The following is a 17,305-nucleotide window of genomic DNA, read 5'->3' on the forward strand; positions in this document are numbered from 1 at the left end:
TTTAAAAAAAAGAAGAATGACAGGTCAAAAAAAACCTGAACATGGTTATGACAAAAGTAAAACGATAAAACTGTTTTCAGTTTATGAACACAGGAAAGAGAGTGCCATTCCAAAGAATTCATGGATAACCTCTAGATAAACAAAAACAAAAACTTATGCTTCAAATTCCAAGACATATAGTGGTTAAATTGAACAATTCTATTGACTACAAATTTTATAAAGGGGAAAGATCTTCATATATAAAGTTAAGGAAATTAACATATCCAGAGATTTTTTTTTTGCACCCCCTAGAAACCTCAGGAGGGAATGGAATAATGTGTTCCTAAAGTGATACATCCTGCAAGCCTAAGCCTAACCATTAATGAAAAAGAGAAGTTAAAAAAGAAACAGTTGAGACATTCCTATAAAGAGAACCAGACCTAAACAACATGTTTGTTTTATAAACAGACTAGACAACAGATATAGAAGAAAGGTAAACAATTATAACAACCAGGAAACATGGATAGTCAAATAAATAATTTGTAGGGATGGGAAAAAGTAAAAACAAGAAAAATATACCTATCGAGTTGACAACAAGTACTCAAGACAAGGTTGTTGATAGAAGTCAAATAGAAGGAGTGATAGTGGAGGCCTGAAACATGGAATAAATGTCACAACACACTGTCTAGGGGCAGGTAGGGTTCAAATGTGGCCTTAGATACTTTGAAGCTGTGTGACCCTGGGCAAGTTACTTAACCCCAAATGCTTAGCTCTTGCCACTCTTCTGTCTAAGAATTGATACAAAGATAGAAGGTAAGGGTTCAGAAAGAAAAAACTAATACACATACTGCCTACAGGTGAATCAGTCTCTTCTTTATGTGACTAGATTGGAATTTAGTGATTCTAGTAGAATGGAAGGATGTTTAAAAGGAGAGAGAGGATAGAAGTGAATAGATGACATATCCTCATCAAGTTAATGGTTAACAGTGGAAGGAAAATAACTCCTGTAGCCTCTCAGAAGGAAGCTGGTCTATAAGAGAACAGAGAAAAGGCAACAGGAAGAGTTGAAACAAGAGGGAAAGAAATGGAAAAGACTTGTATCATTGGTGGAAGTGTTGATCTCATTGAAGAATGTCCCAATAGGGGGTCAGAGAGCCATCAGTGGAGATGGGTCCTGACAGTGGATATAATCTGTAGGGATTTGGTGGTTGGAAAGAACACTCATCCTCCCTCAGGAGAAGAGAATCAAAACTTTTATGGGCAATTTATGCCCAGAAGAGTAGAAGGGCATGGACCCAAGGATGATATTTCATGACAAATGAGGGGGAAAATGATCGTCTAGGGGGGTAAAAGATAATACAGTCAGGAACTTAGGAAAATTCCTTCCATGGGACAACACCTCTGTATTCTTTTATCTGTGGAAATTGATATTTGGGGTATAAGAAAAAGTATATACTATCAGTACTGTGTTATAAAGGGAAACCAGCCCACAGAGAAGAATTGTAGACATTGTACCCTTGAAAAAAATTTTTGCATTTGTCATTGAAGGGTTGAATAGAGATGGCAGAGTTAGAAAGGTCAAAAGAATTCTTTTAGAATTGGGAGACCTAAACATGCTCCTAAGAAGGTGAAAGGCATTCCCATCAGGGACTTTCAATTTGAGTCCAATTGGACCAGTAGCTACCAATTCCCTGAACTTGGTTTTCTGTTTCTTATCCTCTTGTATTTGCATAAGCCATCCTAGTGTACTTCCTAATCCATTTCTCTCAGAATCCTCATGCTCATTCAGAACTCCGCTCACATGTCCTCTTATGCCTCGTATTTCTATTGATTTACCTAGTTTATTGATGACCTCTGCTCAGATTTATCTTGCATTTATTTCTGTATATATGTATATCTTTCTTCTTCCCAAAACATATGAGCTCTTTAAGGGCACTAATTGTTTCTTTTTCTTCACATTACATATGAGAGTGCTTTTGCCACTTAAGTCATAACAAGTTTTGTTTAATTGAATTGAAAGTGTATGACAGAAGGGATGATTGCTAAAGCAGTTTGGAAGTGATATGACAATATGAGATTAAGGATACAAAACGAGATTAAGGATAAAAAGAATAATAGTTTTCTGAGGCAAAATTATGGGAAAGGAAAATGTTTAATGTTTAAAAAGTTTTAAGGAGTAGAATATTGAGGTTGAGAAATTACATAATCTCACTTAATGAAGTAGGCGGCCATCTACTCTGTTATAAATAGTGGAGATTAGGGGTTACAAAGAGAGGAAAAGTTTTAGGATGGCCATTGGGAGGAACCTAAGTATTTAATAATCATACTTCAAAAAACATTCCTCTGAAATAAAAAAAAATTGACCTAATCATTTAATTTTCCATCTTTGTAGTTTATTCCAAGTGTTCTAAAAATCAACTACTAAAATAATAATTTCTGCTTTTTTGTGTGTGTTTCAATCTAGAGGATTCTGGAGAATCATTTGGAAGTTTCAAAAACACTGATATTTCCATCAGCCTTATGCCATTAGAAGGGCAATCAGAAGTCAGGTTACATGTGAGTGACCCAAGTTTATTGTTTACTCATGTGTTCATGTTAACTGCATCTACTTAGAGTATAAACATATTATTAAAACCTCATTATTTGTCTTATTTTTTAAATTGCTGCTGAAGAGAATCCCCATGCATTATTTTTTTCTTTCAAATTGAAATGAGGAAAGTGTTAACATAAATTAACAAACTCTAGTTTTTGAACTTTAATTTCATAAACTGCTCCTTAAGCATCAGTCAAGAAATATAATTTCTTTAATGCATATGCAGGAAAACTTGTACATATTATATATACATATATATTTTTAAATTCTTTTTTGGAGTCAAGGCAATTGAGCAGTAAGGAATAGGCAATGGGGGCTAAATGACTTGCTATGGCTCTCAATATGTTGAGCTATCTAACTGTCCCTATGTATTATTTTGTGTCTTAGTACTTTATATATTCATCTGGTAGAATTCTTAATTCATAGCTAGGGTGAAGATATTTTAGTTTTTTTTGCTACTTAGAATTTAAAAAAAAATAACCATTATGCCACATTTTAGAGTTAAAGTAAGAAGAGTAATATAGGAACTATTTACCTGGGGGAGAGGAATAACAATTGTACCATTCTAGTGTTTTGCTAGCGTTTATAAGCTTACTTGTCCTGTACTTTTTTATCTAAATCTTATTCAAGGGGCAGGTGACAGTTTAGGTAGTCTAAATATCTGGACAAGAACATGGTTTCATAAGATAGCCATTTTAGATGCTAAGCCACAGCGATATTAAAAGAAATTGAGACTTTGCAGAGATCATTTTTTTATTTGTTAGAATTTAGTTGCTCTAGGGCAGTGTTGGCAAATCTTTTAGAGACCATGTGCCCAAACTGTACCTTCAAGCCACCTGTGAGCCCCCTGCATTACCTAAGAGAGTAGAGGGAGGAAGTGCTTGCATTGGTCTGTTGGACAGAGGGGCAGAGCATGCAAAAAATGTCCTCAGGTGAGGTGGAGAGGGGGAACGGAACAGCTCTCTCCAGTATACCAGGGCATGTGTGCCATGTCTTCAGCAACACAGCTCTGGGGGAAAGGTTCTTAACTTCTTTTTTGTCATGAATTCCTTTGGCAATTGGTTATTCTCATGGATGCTTTATCAAAATAATGTTTTAAAATTAGAATTATAAAAAAGCCAAGGTTGGTGAAAATACTGAGATATGTAGTTCTTTTCCAGGTTAAGAACCTCTTTCCTAGGGGAATAGTTGTACATGAGGCTAAATTAGAGTCATGCTGCTATGGCTGTATGTATGTTGTTTTGTTTGTTTTTATTTTGATTTGTTTATGTCTTGCTATTATGTTTTATTTTTAGCAGCATTCCAGAGAAAAGGTTGAGTCTTCATTGAAAGAATCAGTGGAAGAATTGGTGAAAATATCATTTGAACAGAAAGGGTAAGGTTTAAAAAACTGTTCTAAATAATTATGATAATTGGCTCTGAATTTAGTAAAACTTGTTTCCTCCATTCTTAATACTTTTCTGGGGTTATTTTATTTATAAATGAAGTTTTATCTTAGTGTATTTGAACTCTGGCTAACAGACACTATTTGGCCTTTTGCAAATAGTTCTCCCAAACTGAGCATGATTTACTTGTTAAGATATTTTTCATGTCCTATCATCATATTAAATAAAATATAATTTGAAACTATAGTGCAACAACTTGCTATCTGTTTTTACTTTGTATACATTTCTAGATAAGTTTAAAGTTCATGAAAGACTCTTTTGGTGGAAAGTCTTTTTTTTTTTGAGTATTATTTTTTTGTTGAAAAAGCCTCCAAAAGAGAACTGTTAAGAAACACATTACACACATATTCTTATGTTGGTGTTCAAAGTCAGCAGAAGGGTGCTGAGTAGACATGGTTGGCATGATCCTTTACAACAGGATGAAATATTGCCTGAAATATGGCATCTTGCTGCTCATACTCTCCAGATTTGTGATCATATATCTCTACTTCTAATCTCTATTCCCCACCTTTTAATGTGGTGTTTCAATAAACTTCTCTACCAGACTGAGGCCACTCATGTTTTCATCTCACACTTAAGTACTTGCTCCCAACCATACCTTGGTCTGCTCCTCATTCCCCAACCAGAAGCCATGAGACTGACCATGTGCTGTGAAAACATTGAGTCATAAGAGATTATAGAGACTTTAGCAATAATCTAGCCCAAGTCCTGTTTACTTCCCAATTTTGTTTTTAAGAAATTGATGTTGGGGGTGGTGGGGGCAGTGATTTGCCCACAGTTCATATAGGTATTGAATGATGGAGTCAGGATTTGAACACAGGTTTTAAAAATCCAAGTCTAGTGTTAAGGAAAACAGTCAATAAGAATTAATTAAGAGTACTATGTCAGGTACTGGGGATACAAATATAAAGAAGGGAATACTCTTTTCTCTCAAGGAGTGTATATATATTGAGGGAAGTGTGTGTATAAATGTATGTGAATATGCACATACTTTGACAAATATACATGCCACATATGGGTGTATATACATACCTATACACAGATTAAATTCAAAACAATTACAAGGTAATTAAATAAGAGGTAAGGAGAGAGGGGAGTGGGTGGAATCAGCTTCTTTGCATTTGGACAAATATAAACCTTCCTGCCCCTTTCTTAGGAATTTTTGCCCAGTTGTTTTTTTTTTAATGGGCTATGCTTTCTGGCCCAATAAAAATTATTTATTAACTCCCACTTAACAATAATATCCATGTTCTAGGTCAGTGATGGTGAACCTATGGCATGGGGGCCAAAGATGGCATGTGGAGTGTTCTCTGTGGGCACATGGCCACTCTCTCTGCCTCCCCTTCTCCCCAAAGTTTGTTACTAGAGAGGCAGAGGGACTTGGGCAGAGCCGTTTCCCTCCCCCTCTCCACTGTGCCTGATGACATTTTTTCACATCCCCTCCTCTCTGCCCAGCAGCCCAAGGGCAGAGCTGTAGGGGAGTAGAGCGCTTGGGCCATTCCCATCTCCCTCTCTACACTCACTGAGAACATTGCTCACTTTACCCACCTTTCTGCCCAGCAGTCCAATGGGAGCACGTCCTCCCTCTTCTGTGTGGGGTAATGGGGTGGTGGTGCCCAGCACTGTTGGAGGGAGGGGCATGACACATGGTCTGGGGAGGGGCAGGCATGGCACTTAGTCTGGAGAGTGGGGTGGGGGAGGGACCTGGCAGTCCATCTCTGAAAGGTTTGCCATCTGTCTTCTAGGTCAAGATGACCTTTGCCAAAGGTCTGCCCCAGTAGTGGATGGGTATGGGAAGGAAGGACATATCACCAGAGTGTAAAGTGAATGTCTTAACCCTCTTGACTGTGTGATCCTAGGAAAGTCATATGAGTTCTCAGTCCTCTAAGCAATTCTTTAAGATTATATGTTAGAAAGAAGGTGCTTACCTGTGCTGGTAGGGAGAATTTCCTTACTCGGGATTTCCATATGCCACTAAAAGCAAAAGGCTAAATCCTATCACTATTAGGAAGAAACTTTAATAAACAAAATGATAAATGTGCAATACAGATATTTCAATGAATGAAAAACAAAATTAATTGTTTAAAAGGCAGCAAGTGGGCTCAGCAGAAAGGACTACAAATTTCATTTAAGAAGGGAAGAACCAACTTTGAACATTCTGAAATTTTAATCTAATATTTATTTTAAGTAAGCTCTGTTCATTTTTCTGGTGTGGTTCGGTCAGTAATGTTTTTCAAATATTATGTTTAAATGGTCAAAGCCTTTTCATTGCCTTTCAGTCAGTTGCTAATTGCTATGGAGACAATTGTAAACAAACTATATTTATGAACTCAACAACAGGCTATTATAAAGGGATCGTGATTGTTTTATCCATGAAAGACTGAAATTAGATTGGCTATGTTAGGGGTAATCTAATATAGGTAATTTATTGAAAATATGCTACATAAATCTCTTTTCTAATTTTACAGTATGGTTGAGACTGTTGCTGACACTAAGCTCGTCATTCCTCAGTCGTTCTGTTTAGATTCAAATGCAGATACTCCTAGGTAAGATAAAATGAGTTATGTTCCTCATTAAATAAATTATATTTTCCTTGTACTTTATACTGTGAATATTTTTATGCATGTTTGATTCTATAAGTGTATTTTCTGTGCATTCATTAGGATATTTTTAAAAGATTTTAAGCCCTGTAAAAACTTATGTTTTAAGGGGCAAAGGATGAAAAATCTTACTTGAAAATAGGAAATAAACATTATATTTATAAAAAGGTAGATTTTGTTTCCAGTTTTTAACTTCTAACTATAATTTTTTAAATATTAAATTTAAATTAAAAAATCTTGTCAACATTTCTCCTTTTATTTTATTATTTTTTCAAAACTTTTATTTTATTTTATTTTAAAATATTTTTCCATGGTTATATAATTCATGTTGTCTACCTCCCTTCTTCCTTCCCCCCTTCCAGTGCTGACAAGCAATTTTACTGGGTTATACATGTCTAACCGTGATTTTAAAAGAGTGTTTGAAAAATCTTGTACTCCCACAAGAAAAATTCTCTTATGAAAAATACTTCTTCTAACCCCAACTTCAGATTTTGTTTTATCCTAGTTGAGAGGGTGACTTCAGTGTTAGTAGTCTTTCCAAATCAGTAGGATGATTTTCTGCATTTGTACTCTTGAAGCTCATAAAGGTATTTTCCATATTAAATAATCCATGTTTTCATATTAACTATTTCCATATTAAATAATCCATATTTTCCATATTCTCTTGTTGAATGCGTATTTTAAGTAAACACTAATCAGTCTTGGAATAAACAGGACAGCTGTAGTTTGTATTTCATAGATATAAAGGCTTATTTGTGTACCTTAGTTTAAACTTGAGTTCCAATATGTTGTTATCCCAGCTAAATCTCTTTCAAGAAAAGACTTTACTTTCCACATAATTATGCACATCCAGATAATTAGATCTTATAACTTAAAAAATTTTGAAACTAGTTTTCAAAAAGAAATATAAAGAATTAGGAAATATTATTTTCATGTATTTCCTGGTTTGGATTTGAAATAGTTTAACTGACTTTTTATGTAGACATATATAAATGTTAGTATTAATTCTTTTATTCTTTTGGCAGTTTTTAAGCTCTATTTAATATGAATTACCTTCTTAAGATTTAATTTATGCAGTTTTCAGCTTTTCATGATTATCATCCATCTTTGCTTTAAGATTTTGGTAACTTTTATAATCTTCATCACCTACTTTTCTAAGCATTAGTTCCTTTATGTATGATTTGTGATAAACACAAACTCTGTAGCTTAGGAAGTAAAACTTAAACATTTTAAGTGTTTAAAATTGAACAGTAACCATTAGTATTTCAGGTGTTGTATAAGCCATAGAGAATGACATTCTTTACTCATTCTCTTCAGCCACTGCTGTAAAATCAAATAAGCTGTTACTTCCCCGACTTTGAAATTGACGGATGGTGTATACTGAATTAAAGAAAAAAAGTGAGATCAATGTATTCTAATGAGTTGTTTTGAATCTAAATGTTCATATCATTGATTATATTTATTTTATGTATTCTTTCATGTAGCATACAAGTTTCTGCACCAAAAGACCAGTCTTCCTTAGTTCCAACTTTGGTTTCAGATCCAACCAGTGTTTCCTCAAATACTCCTATTTCAAAACGTCACAAGCGTCATAAAAATGAGTCTCATGAGCAACTGCCAAATTCTTCAGAACCTGTTAGACAGATGCTCCAAGATGAATTGTTTAGACTGGTTCAGGTGAGCCATATGTGTGCACTGGCACACATATATATTTGTGTGTATATGTGGATTTGTGTAGAGAGCAAAACTACAGAAACTGAGATAATAGTTATTCTTTCAAAAGAACATAGAGTCCAGAAGTCCTGGGTTCAAATTTGACCTCAGATACTTCCCAGCTGTGTGATCCTGGGCAAGTCACTTAACATTAATTGCCTTGCCCTTACTGTTCTTTTGCCTTGGAACTGATATTTAGTGTCGATTCAAAAACAAAAAGCAAGTATTAAAAAAAACTATACGAAGGCAAAAATTGCTTTTACATTAAATCTTTTGATGCCTTGTCCCAGAACATGACTGGTTAGAGTCTGATTCTAGAAGATCTTCTAGGTATGAATTTTTTCCTTTGCTTATATGCAACTAAACAGTTAATTGCATTGTTTCACTCCCTGATGAGATACTTGTAGTTGTGGGGGATATCCAGATCAAAAATCTCTTTCCTTTTACCCCTAAGAGATTCTTTAGGGCTAATAGATTTTTCCTTTCAAATGAAAATATTAAGAAAAGAGTTTAATTGTGTTATAATTTACACCTAAGTATTAATTACTTTTGTTAGATTAATACCATTTGAGTTTAGCCAGTAGAATTTTTTAAAAGAAGTTTAGACATGATTGGACATAAAAACAGAATGGAGTTAGAGATGATATACAATCACATGGTTTACCCTCCCACTCTCAGATGAACCTCCTTGACTGCCTCCCCAGTTTCCTTTCTGTCTCTATTGTGATAATCTCTTATTGGGGACCTCTTGAACTTATTCCCTTAACAGGGGCCCCTTATCAGGATGTACCTGCATTCTCTTTTAATTATGACAAAAGGTAAGCCAAAATACATTATAGAAATTGAGTTTGAGAAAATTGTTTTATGAACTTAAAAAAAATCTTTAAGTCTTCTTAGTAGTTAGATATATTTTTTGAGTTTAATAGAGATGAATACCTTGTAAAAATTAGACACTTAAATACTTAATAAATTGAAACACAGTATTTATCAAATATTTATTCAGTGTTTACATTAGGCAAGACACAGTGCTAAGGCTTGTAGAAATTACAAAGGCAAATAAGATGTGGCCCCTGCTTTTGATGAACTTAAAATTTAGTTGTACCTATAAAATAAGAACTTAAGTACCTTAAGTATTAGTGTCAAAGCAAAGTTGGAACATAACTTATCTTTTAATTTAATTTAACTTAAAAATTTTTTTAAATTTATTCTATTTTTTTAGAAAAATTTTCCGTGGTTACATGATTCTTGTTTTTACTTTCCCCTTCACCCCACCCCCCCATTTAACCACCCCTCCACATCCAACGCGCATTTCCACTGGTTTTAACATGTGTGATCAATCAAGACTTATTTATATATTATTGATAGTTGCATTTGTGTGGTCGTTTAGTGTCACATCCCCAACCATTTCAGCATCAACCAATGTGTTCAAGTAGTTGTTTTTCTTCTGTGTTTCCACTCCTGCAGTTCTTCCTCTAAATGTGGGTAGCATTCTTTTCCTTAAATCCCTCATAATTGTCCTGGGTCATTGCATTGATGCTAGTACAGAAGTCCATTATATTAGATTTTACCACAGTGTATCAGCCTCTCTGTACAATGTTCTCCTGGTTCTGCTCCTTTCACTCTGCATCAATTCTGGAGGTCTTTCCAGTTCACATGGAATTCCTCCAGTTTATTATTCCTTTGAGCACAATAATATTCCATCACCAGCATATACCACAATTTGTTCAGCCATTCCCCAATTGGAGGGCATCCCCTCATTTTCCAGTTTTTTGCCACCACAAAAAGCGCAGCTATAAATATTTTCATACAAGTCTGTTTATCTATGATCTCTTTGGGGTACAAACCCAGCAATGCTATGGCTGGATCAAAGGGCAGGCATTCTTTTAGAGCTCTGGGCATAGTTCCAAATTGCCATCCAGAATGGTTGGATCAGTTCACAACTCAATCAGCAATGCATTAGTGTCCCAATTTTGCCACATCCCCTCCAACATTCATTACTCTCCCCTTCTATCATTTTAGCCAATCTGCTAGGTATGAGGTGATACCTCAGAGTTGTTTTGATTTGCATTTCTCTAATTATTAGAGATTTGGAACACTTTCTCATGTGCTTATTGATAGTTTTGATTTTTTTATCTGAAAATTGCCTATTCATGTCCCTTGCCCATTTATCAATTGGGGAATGGCTTGATCTTTTATACAATTGATTTAGCTCCTTGTATATTTAAGTAATTAGACCTCTGTCAGAATTTTTTGTTATAAAGATTTTTTCCCAGTTTGTTGTTTCCCTTCTGATTTTGGTTGCATATTTTTTGTTGTACAACTTAATATAATCCAAATTTTTTATTTTACATTTTGTAATTTTTTTCTAACTCTTGCTTGGTTTTAAAATTTTCCCTTTCCCATAGATCTAACAGGTATACTATTCTATGTTCACCTAATTTTCTTATAGTTTCCTTCTTTATATTCAAGTCATTCACCCATTCTGAATTTATCTTGGTGTAGGGTGTGAGATGTTGATCTAAACGGAATCTCTCCCATATTGTTTTCCAATTTTCCCAACAGTTTTTGTCAAATAGTGGATTTTTGTCCCAAGAGTGGGGCTCTTTGGGTTTAACATAGACAGTCTTGCTGATGTCACTTACCCTAAGTCTATTCCACTGATCCTCCCTTCTGTCTCTTAGCCAATACCATATTGTTTTGATGACCACTGCTTTATAGTATAGTTTAATATCTGGTACTGCTAGGCCACCTTTCTTCATGTTTTTTTTTTTTTCATTTTTTTCCCTTGATATTCTTGATCTTTTCTTCTTCCAAATGAACTTTGTTATAGTTTTTTCTAATTCAGTAAAAAAGTTTTTTGGTAATTTGATAGGCATGGCACTAAATAAGTGAATTAATTTTTAGAATGGTCATTTTTATTATGTTAGTTCATCCTACCCATGAGCAATCAATGTTTTTCCAGTTGTTTAGATCTAGTTTTAATTGTTTGGAAAGTGTTTTGTAGTTGTGTTTATATAATTCCTGTGTTTGTTTTGGTAGATAGATTCCTAAGTATTTTATATTGTCTAGGGTGATTTTAAATGGTGTTTCTCTTTCTACCTCTTGCTGCTGTGATGGTTGGAGATATATAGAAATGCTGATGATTTACGTGCATTTATTTTGTATCCTGCAACTTTGCTAAAGTTGTTGATTATTTCTACTAGCTTTTTAGTTGATTCTCTAGGATTTTTAAAGTAAACCATCATATCATCTGCAAAGAGTGATAGCTTAGTCTCCTCATTGCCTATTTTAATACCTTCTATTTCTTTTTCTTCTCTAATTGCTACTGCTAGTGTTTCTAGTACAATGTTAAACAATAGAGGTGATAATGGGCATCCTTGTTTCATACCTGATCTTATGGGAAAGGCTTCTAATTTATCCCCATTGCATATGATGCTTGTTATTGGTTTTAGATATACACTTTTATTATTTTTAGGAAATGTCCTTCTATTCCTATACTTTTTAGTGTTTTCAATAGGAAAGTATGCTGTATTTTGTCAAAGGCTTTTTCAGCATCTATTGAGATAATCATGTGATTTTTGTTGGTTTGCTTGTTAATATGGTCAATTATGTCAATGGTTTTCCTGATGTCGAACCACGTATTTTTCTTCTGTGTTTCTGTTCCCACAGTTCTTTCTTTGGATGTGGATAGCATTCTTTCTCATAAGTCCCCCTGGATTGTCCTGGGTCATTGCACTGCTGCTATTTGAGAAGTTCATTATGTTTGATTGTGCCACTGTGTGTTTCAGTTTCTGTGTACAGTGTTCTTCTGGTTCTGCTCATTTCACTTTGCTGTGATGAGTCTTTTGATGAACCTTTTTGAACTTGCCTGAGCTTTTGTCAAGTCCTCTGATGACAGACAAACAGATCCGTATTTGAAATCTTTCCAATTTGATGGCAGCTACCAGGACTTCTGCTTAGTTAATATTAATAGCCTTTAAGAACTGGAATCTCTGTCTCATCAGAGTAGGACTTAAATAAAGGATATAATTTTATTAATCTTAAATTTTTTTCATTTCTTCATATTTCCAACCACACTATAAATTTCATGAGGGGCAGGGTTTTTTTCTTCTTTTGTATCCTTTTTGTATCTTCTTTAGTATGTTTACTGATTGACAGAAAAAGGAGAAAGAGTATGGTTCAGGCTATTAAATATTCTCAGAGACGGTGGCCATTTCTTTTACTGTCCTATAATTACACTTTTTTTTTTTTTGCATCCTAGTTGCAGCAGATCAACTTCCTAAGTCTAATGCAAATAGTAGGATCATCATTTGCCAGCCTTCCCAATACCCAACTCACCCAGCAACACTTAGAGGGCAGTCAAATTTCAGGTGCCACAGGAGGCAGTGGTGATGTTGAGCACTCAGGCAGAAGTCGTAAGAAAGATTTGCAACTTAGATCCAATGGAGAAAATTCCAGACAGTTTGAAAAAAGAAGACCTCATCATGAAGGAATTGTCCATTCTGATCAGAATAAAGTCAGACATATTCAGGTACTGTACACAATGTAGAACATAATGGATTCTGTGATTTCCAAGAGTTTGTGTTTTTTTTAGTTGTTTGATTAAATTACTATTCTTCAGTAGTTAACTTCCTCATCCCCAAAGGCAAAAAAATCTACCATACATAATCATTTTTAAAGCAAAGAATTCTGAAATGTTTTCTACAAATATAAACCTCTTTTATTTTGTCTTTCAGGATATTCCATCCTTTTGTGTTCCCCCAGGTCATTTAGATGGCCCATCTCAAAATGGAGGAGTAAGTCCAACAGGTCTGGCCTCATCCACTCCAGGTTCTCCAACTTTTGCTGCAAATAATCACTTTCATCTGTTGTCTACCACACCCACCGTTGACAAGAGCCCTATACTTATTCCAGCTGTAAAGACCTTAAATCCTGCCAATGGCTTTCCTTTGCTCAAGATCCAAACCAAGCCTGAATTCAAGCCTCTTCCTGTCCATCCAGTAAGAACTCCACAAGTTCCAGTCAGACCCCCTCCAGAACCAAAAGAGGCCTGGGGGTTATCCAGTTCTGGAAAAAAATATCTTCCAAAGGCTCAGAATATCACTTCAACATCCCATTTGAATTTGAATCAGTATGATGTGGAAACTGTGCAGAAAGCACTTGAACAGAAGAGATGGGCAGAAATAATATCCAGGGAAACCCCTAAGCATCTCAACTTAGATCAATACGTTGACCAAGAAAACATGACACCTCAACAGGACTCGGCAGCAAAAAGACAAGAAAAAGTATTTGATGTGAAATCAGAGCCCTCTGAGATACCCAATCAGAATTTCCTTGGTGTTCCTTTGCTACACCTACAATTTAATCCTACTATGTTTTCAACAACCTTCAGAACATCATTTGCTACTCCTTCAATCCCAAGTAGACCTAAAGAGAAAGAAAAAGACTCAAAAGAATTCTTATACCCAAGTATAAAATTACTTCATACTTGCTTATCCCCAGAACGCAAGGTAATGGGTTTTAACAATTTAATTTAATGGCAAAGTAGTACAAATATATGATTTCTTCAATGAGAATAATTTTTAGGGGCAGTTTGGTGTCTCAGTGTATAGAGAGTCAGTCAGTCCTGGAAATGGGACTTTCTGGGTTCAAATTTGGCCTCAGATACTTCCTAGCTGTGTGACCCTGGGCAAGTTACTTAATCCTCATTACCTAGTCTTGTGTTGACGAACCTGTGGCATGTATGCTGGAGCATGCTGCTCCCCTTCCCCTCTCCACGCCTACCTGAGGACATTTCTCATATATCCCATCCCTCTACCTAGCAGCCCAATGGGAGCTCTTCTTCCTTCTCCTTTCTGGAGTAAGGCAGAGGCTCACATGTGGCATGAGGATTGCAGTTTGGGCACTCAGTCTCTAAAAGGTTTGCCATCACTAGGCATCACTCTTCAACCTTGGAACTGATATTTAGTATTGGTTCTAAGAAGGTAAGAGTTTCAAAGAAAATAATTTTTGACTTCTTATTTTAATAATTTGATTTTTTCCTTTTTTTCAAAACCCTTCCCTTTTACCTTAGAATCAATATTAAATATCAGTTCCAAAGCAGAAGAGAGGTAAGAGCTAGGCAGTGGGGGTTGAGCGACTTGTCCAGGGTTACAGGAAGTATCTGAGGACAGATTTGAACACAGGACCTCCCTTATCCAGGACTTACTTTCTATTCACTGAGCCATGTAGCTGCCCCAATAACTTGATTTCTTATAGAAAAGATACTACCAACTGTTGTATTTAAACTAATAATATGAGATGACATTATAGTGAAAAGAGCACTGGATTTAGAGCCAGAGGATTTGAGTTTAGTTCCTAGCTCTTATAATTATTATCTTTATTAAAATAGGCAAGTCACATCAAATTTTTGAGCCTCGGTTTCCTCATCTTTAAAAATTAGTTTTAGTTTATTTAGAGTTTAGATGATTTCTAAAATCCTTAGCTCTAAATCCTATGGATTAGATTTTAAAAATAATTTCTTAATTTTTTTTGCATTAAAAAGTTTTTTTTGAGTTCCAAATTCTTTCCTTCTTTCCCATCCTTCCTTTACCTCTGTTGAGAAAACAAGCAGTATATCAGTTATACATGTGAAATCATGCAAAATATATTTTGATACAGGTCATGTTACCAAAAAAAAAAAAAAGAAAAAGAAAGTGAAAAAATTATACTTCTGTTTGCACTCAGAGTCCATCAGTTCTCTGTGGATTAGATATTTAAAAGGTCTCATGTTCTAGAGTAATAGGGAAAGTGCAATAGTTAAGATTTGAGAGCAAGAAGGAGGTAGGGAACAGTTGTATTGGGCATTTCTACCTGGTAGCAATTATCTAGCATATTTAAGTAGCATTAAAGCAAGCGTCTTATAAGCTGGTGTATGATCCTTTTATTACTGAGATTATACTATATAACACTCATTTTGGATAATTTTCTTTGAGGAGATAGTAAGAGGTGGCGGCAAGTAGAGCTTGCTATGGATGTGTGGACATTTCCTTTCTGCTTATATTAATGAGTTTTGTTGTTTTGTCTATCATTTCTGGAAAGTGTCCAGGATGGGAAGTGGTCTGTGCATTTCCCTTTAGTGCTCATGTTTCTGCAGGGACTTTTGGTAGTGCCCTCAGGACTGGGCTGGATTCTCTGTGGACTTGGTTATTCCTTACCCTATCATGATTGCACCTGAACAGCCTGGACTGTCTACTGTTTCCTCTTCTCCACCTTGCTTATTAACTGGCTTTGTCCAATGGAAATTGAACATCCTAGTTTCTGCTTTGTGGCTATAGTACTCCTAGAATCTAGACCTACTATGTAAAAACCAAATCATCTTGATAGCTTTTTGCTTGTGAATTTTAATTTAATTAGAACTAATTGACTTTTGTGATCACATATCTTAGTTGAGGTGTGCTGGTTTGTCTTTTTTTTAACTTTTTAACTGTACAATTTCTTTCTCTCTTTTACAGTGCCAGAAACCAAAATTCATTCCAATTGAAAATCTCCTTGCTTTTAATCAAAGCCAGCAGAAACAATCATTTAATTTATTTGAACATGGGAAACCTAGAAATATCCACCTTTTAAAGGCCAAAGTAGAACCTAAAATGGATAATAAAAAAAGGTAAGTTTTAAAGTAAGATTTTGTGAAAATTAGTTGGAGAAATCATTACTAGTTTTACTTTTACTTATGGAATTAGAGCTGAAATAAATTTGAAAGTCAACTGTCTTGTAGTGAAAAAAATGATAGATTCACAATTTTAAAATCTGGGTGTCCCACTTAGTAGCTTTTTGTTTTCAGGTAAGTCATTGACCTCTTTGAGTCTCAATTTCTTTACCTGTAGAATATGAGGAATAATATACTACTGACATCAGACAGTGGTTATTAGGATCAAACAGAAGAATATTTGGAAAACATTATTTTGGGAGACAACATAGAATAGTAGGAAGAGGTACTGGTTTTGGAATCAAAAGATCTAGGGCTTAGGCCCTGCATTTGAACCTTGGAAACTCATTTCACCTCTCATTAGCCAAAGTTTCCTCATACATAAAGTGAAAAAATAGTATACCACCTATGTCAGTTTTTTGTTGGGAAAGTGCTTTGTAAAACCTAAAGTACTGTTTACATTTGAGTTGTTATTATTCATACCAGCCTTCCTCTCAATGCAAGAATTATTGCTACAGTAACTCTAGTTAGTTGGTAGGAATAAAACCATGTATCTTAAAGTCATCTTCCAAAATATTTTCTCATCAATTTAATTCAAACTTATTTCAGTTATGATTCATGAGTTTAAAGAATCATGCATCTCCCTCCTAAAAAATAATTTTCAGGTCCCAAATTAGTCTTATGATATATTCCTTGGTACAAAATTCATTTGTTGTATTCCTTGATTTCTCCTTTAGTGGTAGAATTAAATTTGAGGCAAATTTTCTATTTTTAGAAATACATTTTAAAAATTTATTTCATTAAAATTTTCTCAATTTAAAAAATTTTTAACATTCTTTTAAAAAATTTTGAGTTTCAAATTCTTTCCCTTCCTCCTATCTCACTCTTTGTGAAGGCAAGTAATGTGATATCAATTATACATGTGCAGTCATGCAAAACATGTTTCCCTACTAGTCATGTTTCAAAAGAAAACACTTAATCATTAGGAAAAATAAAGTAAAAAAGTATGTTTCAACCTACATTTAGATTTTATCAGTTCTGTCTCTGGAGGTAGGAAGCATTTTTTATCATGGATCTTTTGGAATTGTCTTGGATTATTGTCATGGTCAGAGTAGCTAAGTCATTCACAGTTGATCATTGTACATGGTGTGCAATGTTTTCTCGGTTCTTCTCACTTTACTTTGCATCAGTTCATATAAAACTTTCCAGGTTTTTCTGAAAGCATCCTACTTGTCATTTCTTATGGCATAGTAGTATTCAATCACAATGATATATCATAACTTAGCAC

At 34.7% G+C, this 17,305-nt stretch overlaps 1 protein-coding gene across 1 annotated transcript in view; it reads left to right on the plus strand.

Annotated features, from left to right (window-relative positions):
* Positions 1–17,305, plus strand: part of CPLANE1 (ciliogenesis and planar polarity effector 1) — a 118,504-nt gene that overhangs the window by 55,837 nt on the left and 45,362 nt on the right. Inside the window, exons 29-35 of the mRNA XM_044681409.1 lie at positions 2,444–2,535; positions 3,868–3,947; positions 6,486–6,563; positions 8,102–8,294; positions 12,592–12,861; positions 13,067–13,840; positions 15,824–15,975. Of these exons, the coding sequence (XP_044537344.1) occupies positions 2,444–2,535; positions 3,868–3,947; positions 6,486–6,563; positions 8,102–8,294; positions 12,592–12,861; positions 13,067–13,840; positions 15,824–15,975 (1,639 nt within the window). The remainder of the gene's footprint in view (positions 1–2,443; positions 2,536–3,867; positions 3,948–6,485; positions 6,564–8,101; positions 8,295–12,591; positions 12,862–13,066; positions 13,841–15,823; positions 15,976–17,305) is intronic.

Source organism: Gracilinanus agilis, chromosome 1 (assembly GCF_016433145.1).
Source record: "Gracilinanus agilis isolate LMUSP501 chromosome 1, AgileGrace, whole genome shotgun sequence".
NCBI lineage: Eukaryota > Metazoa > Chordata > Mammalia > Didelphimorphia > Didelphidae > Gracilinanus > Gracilinanus agilis.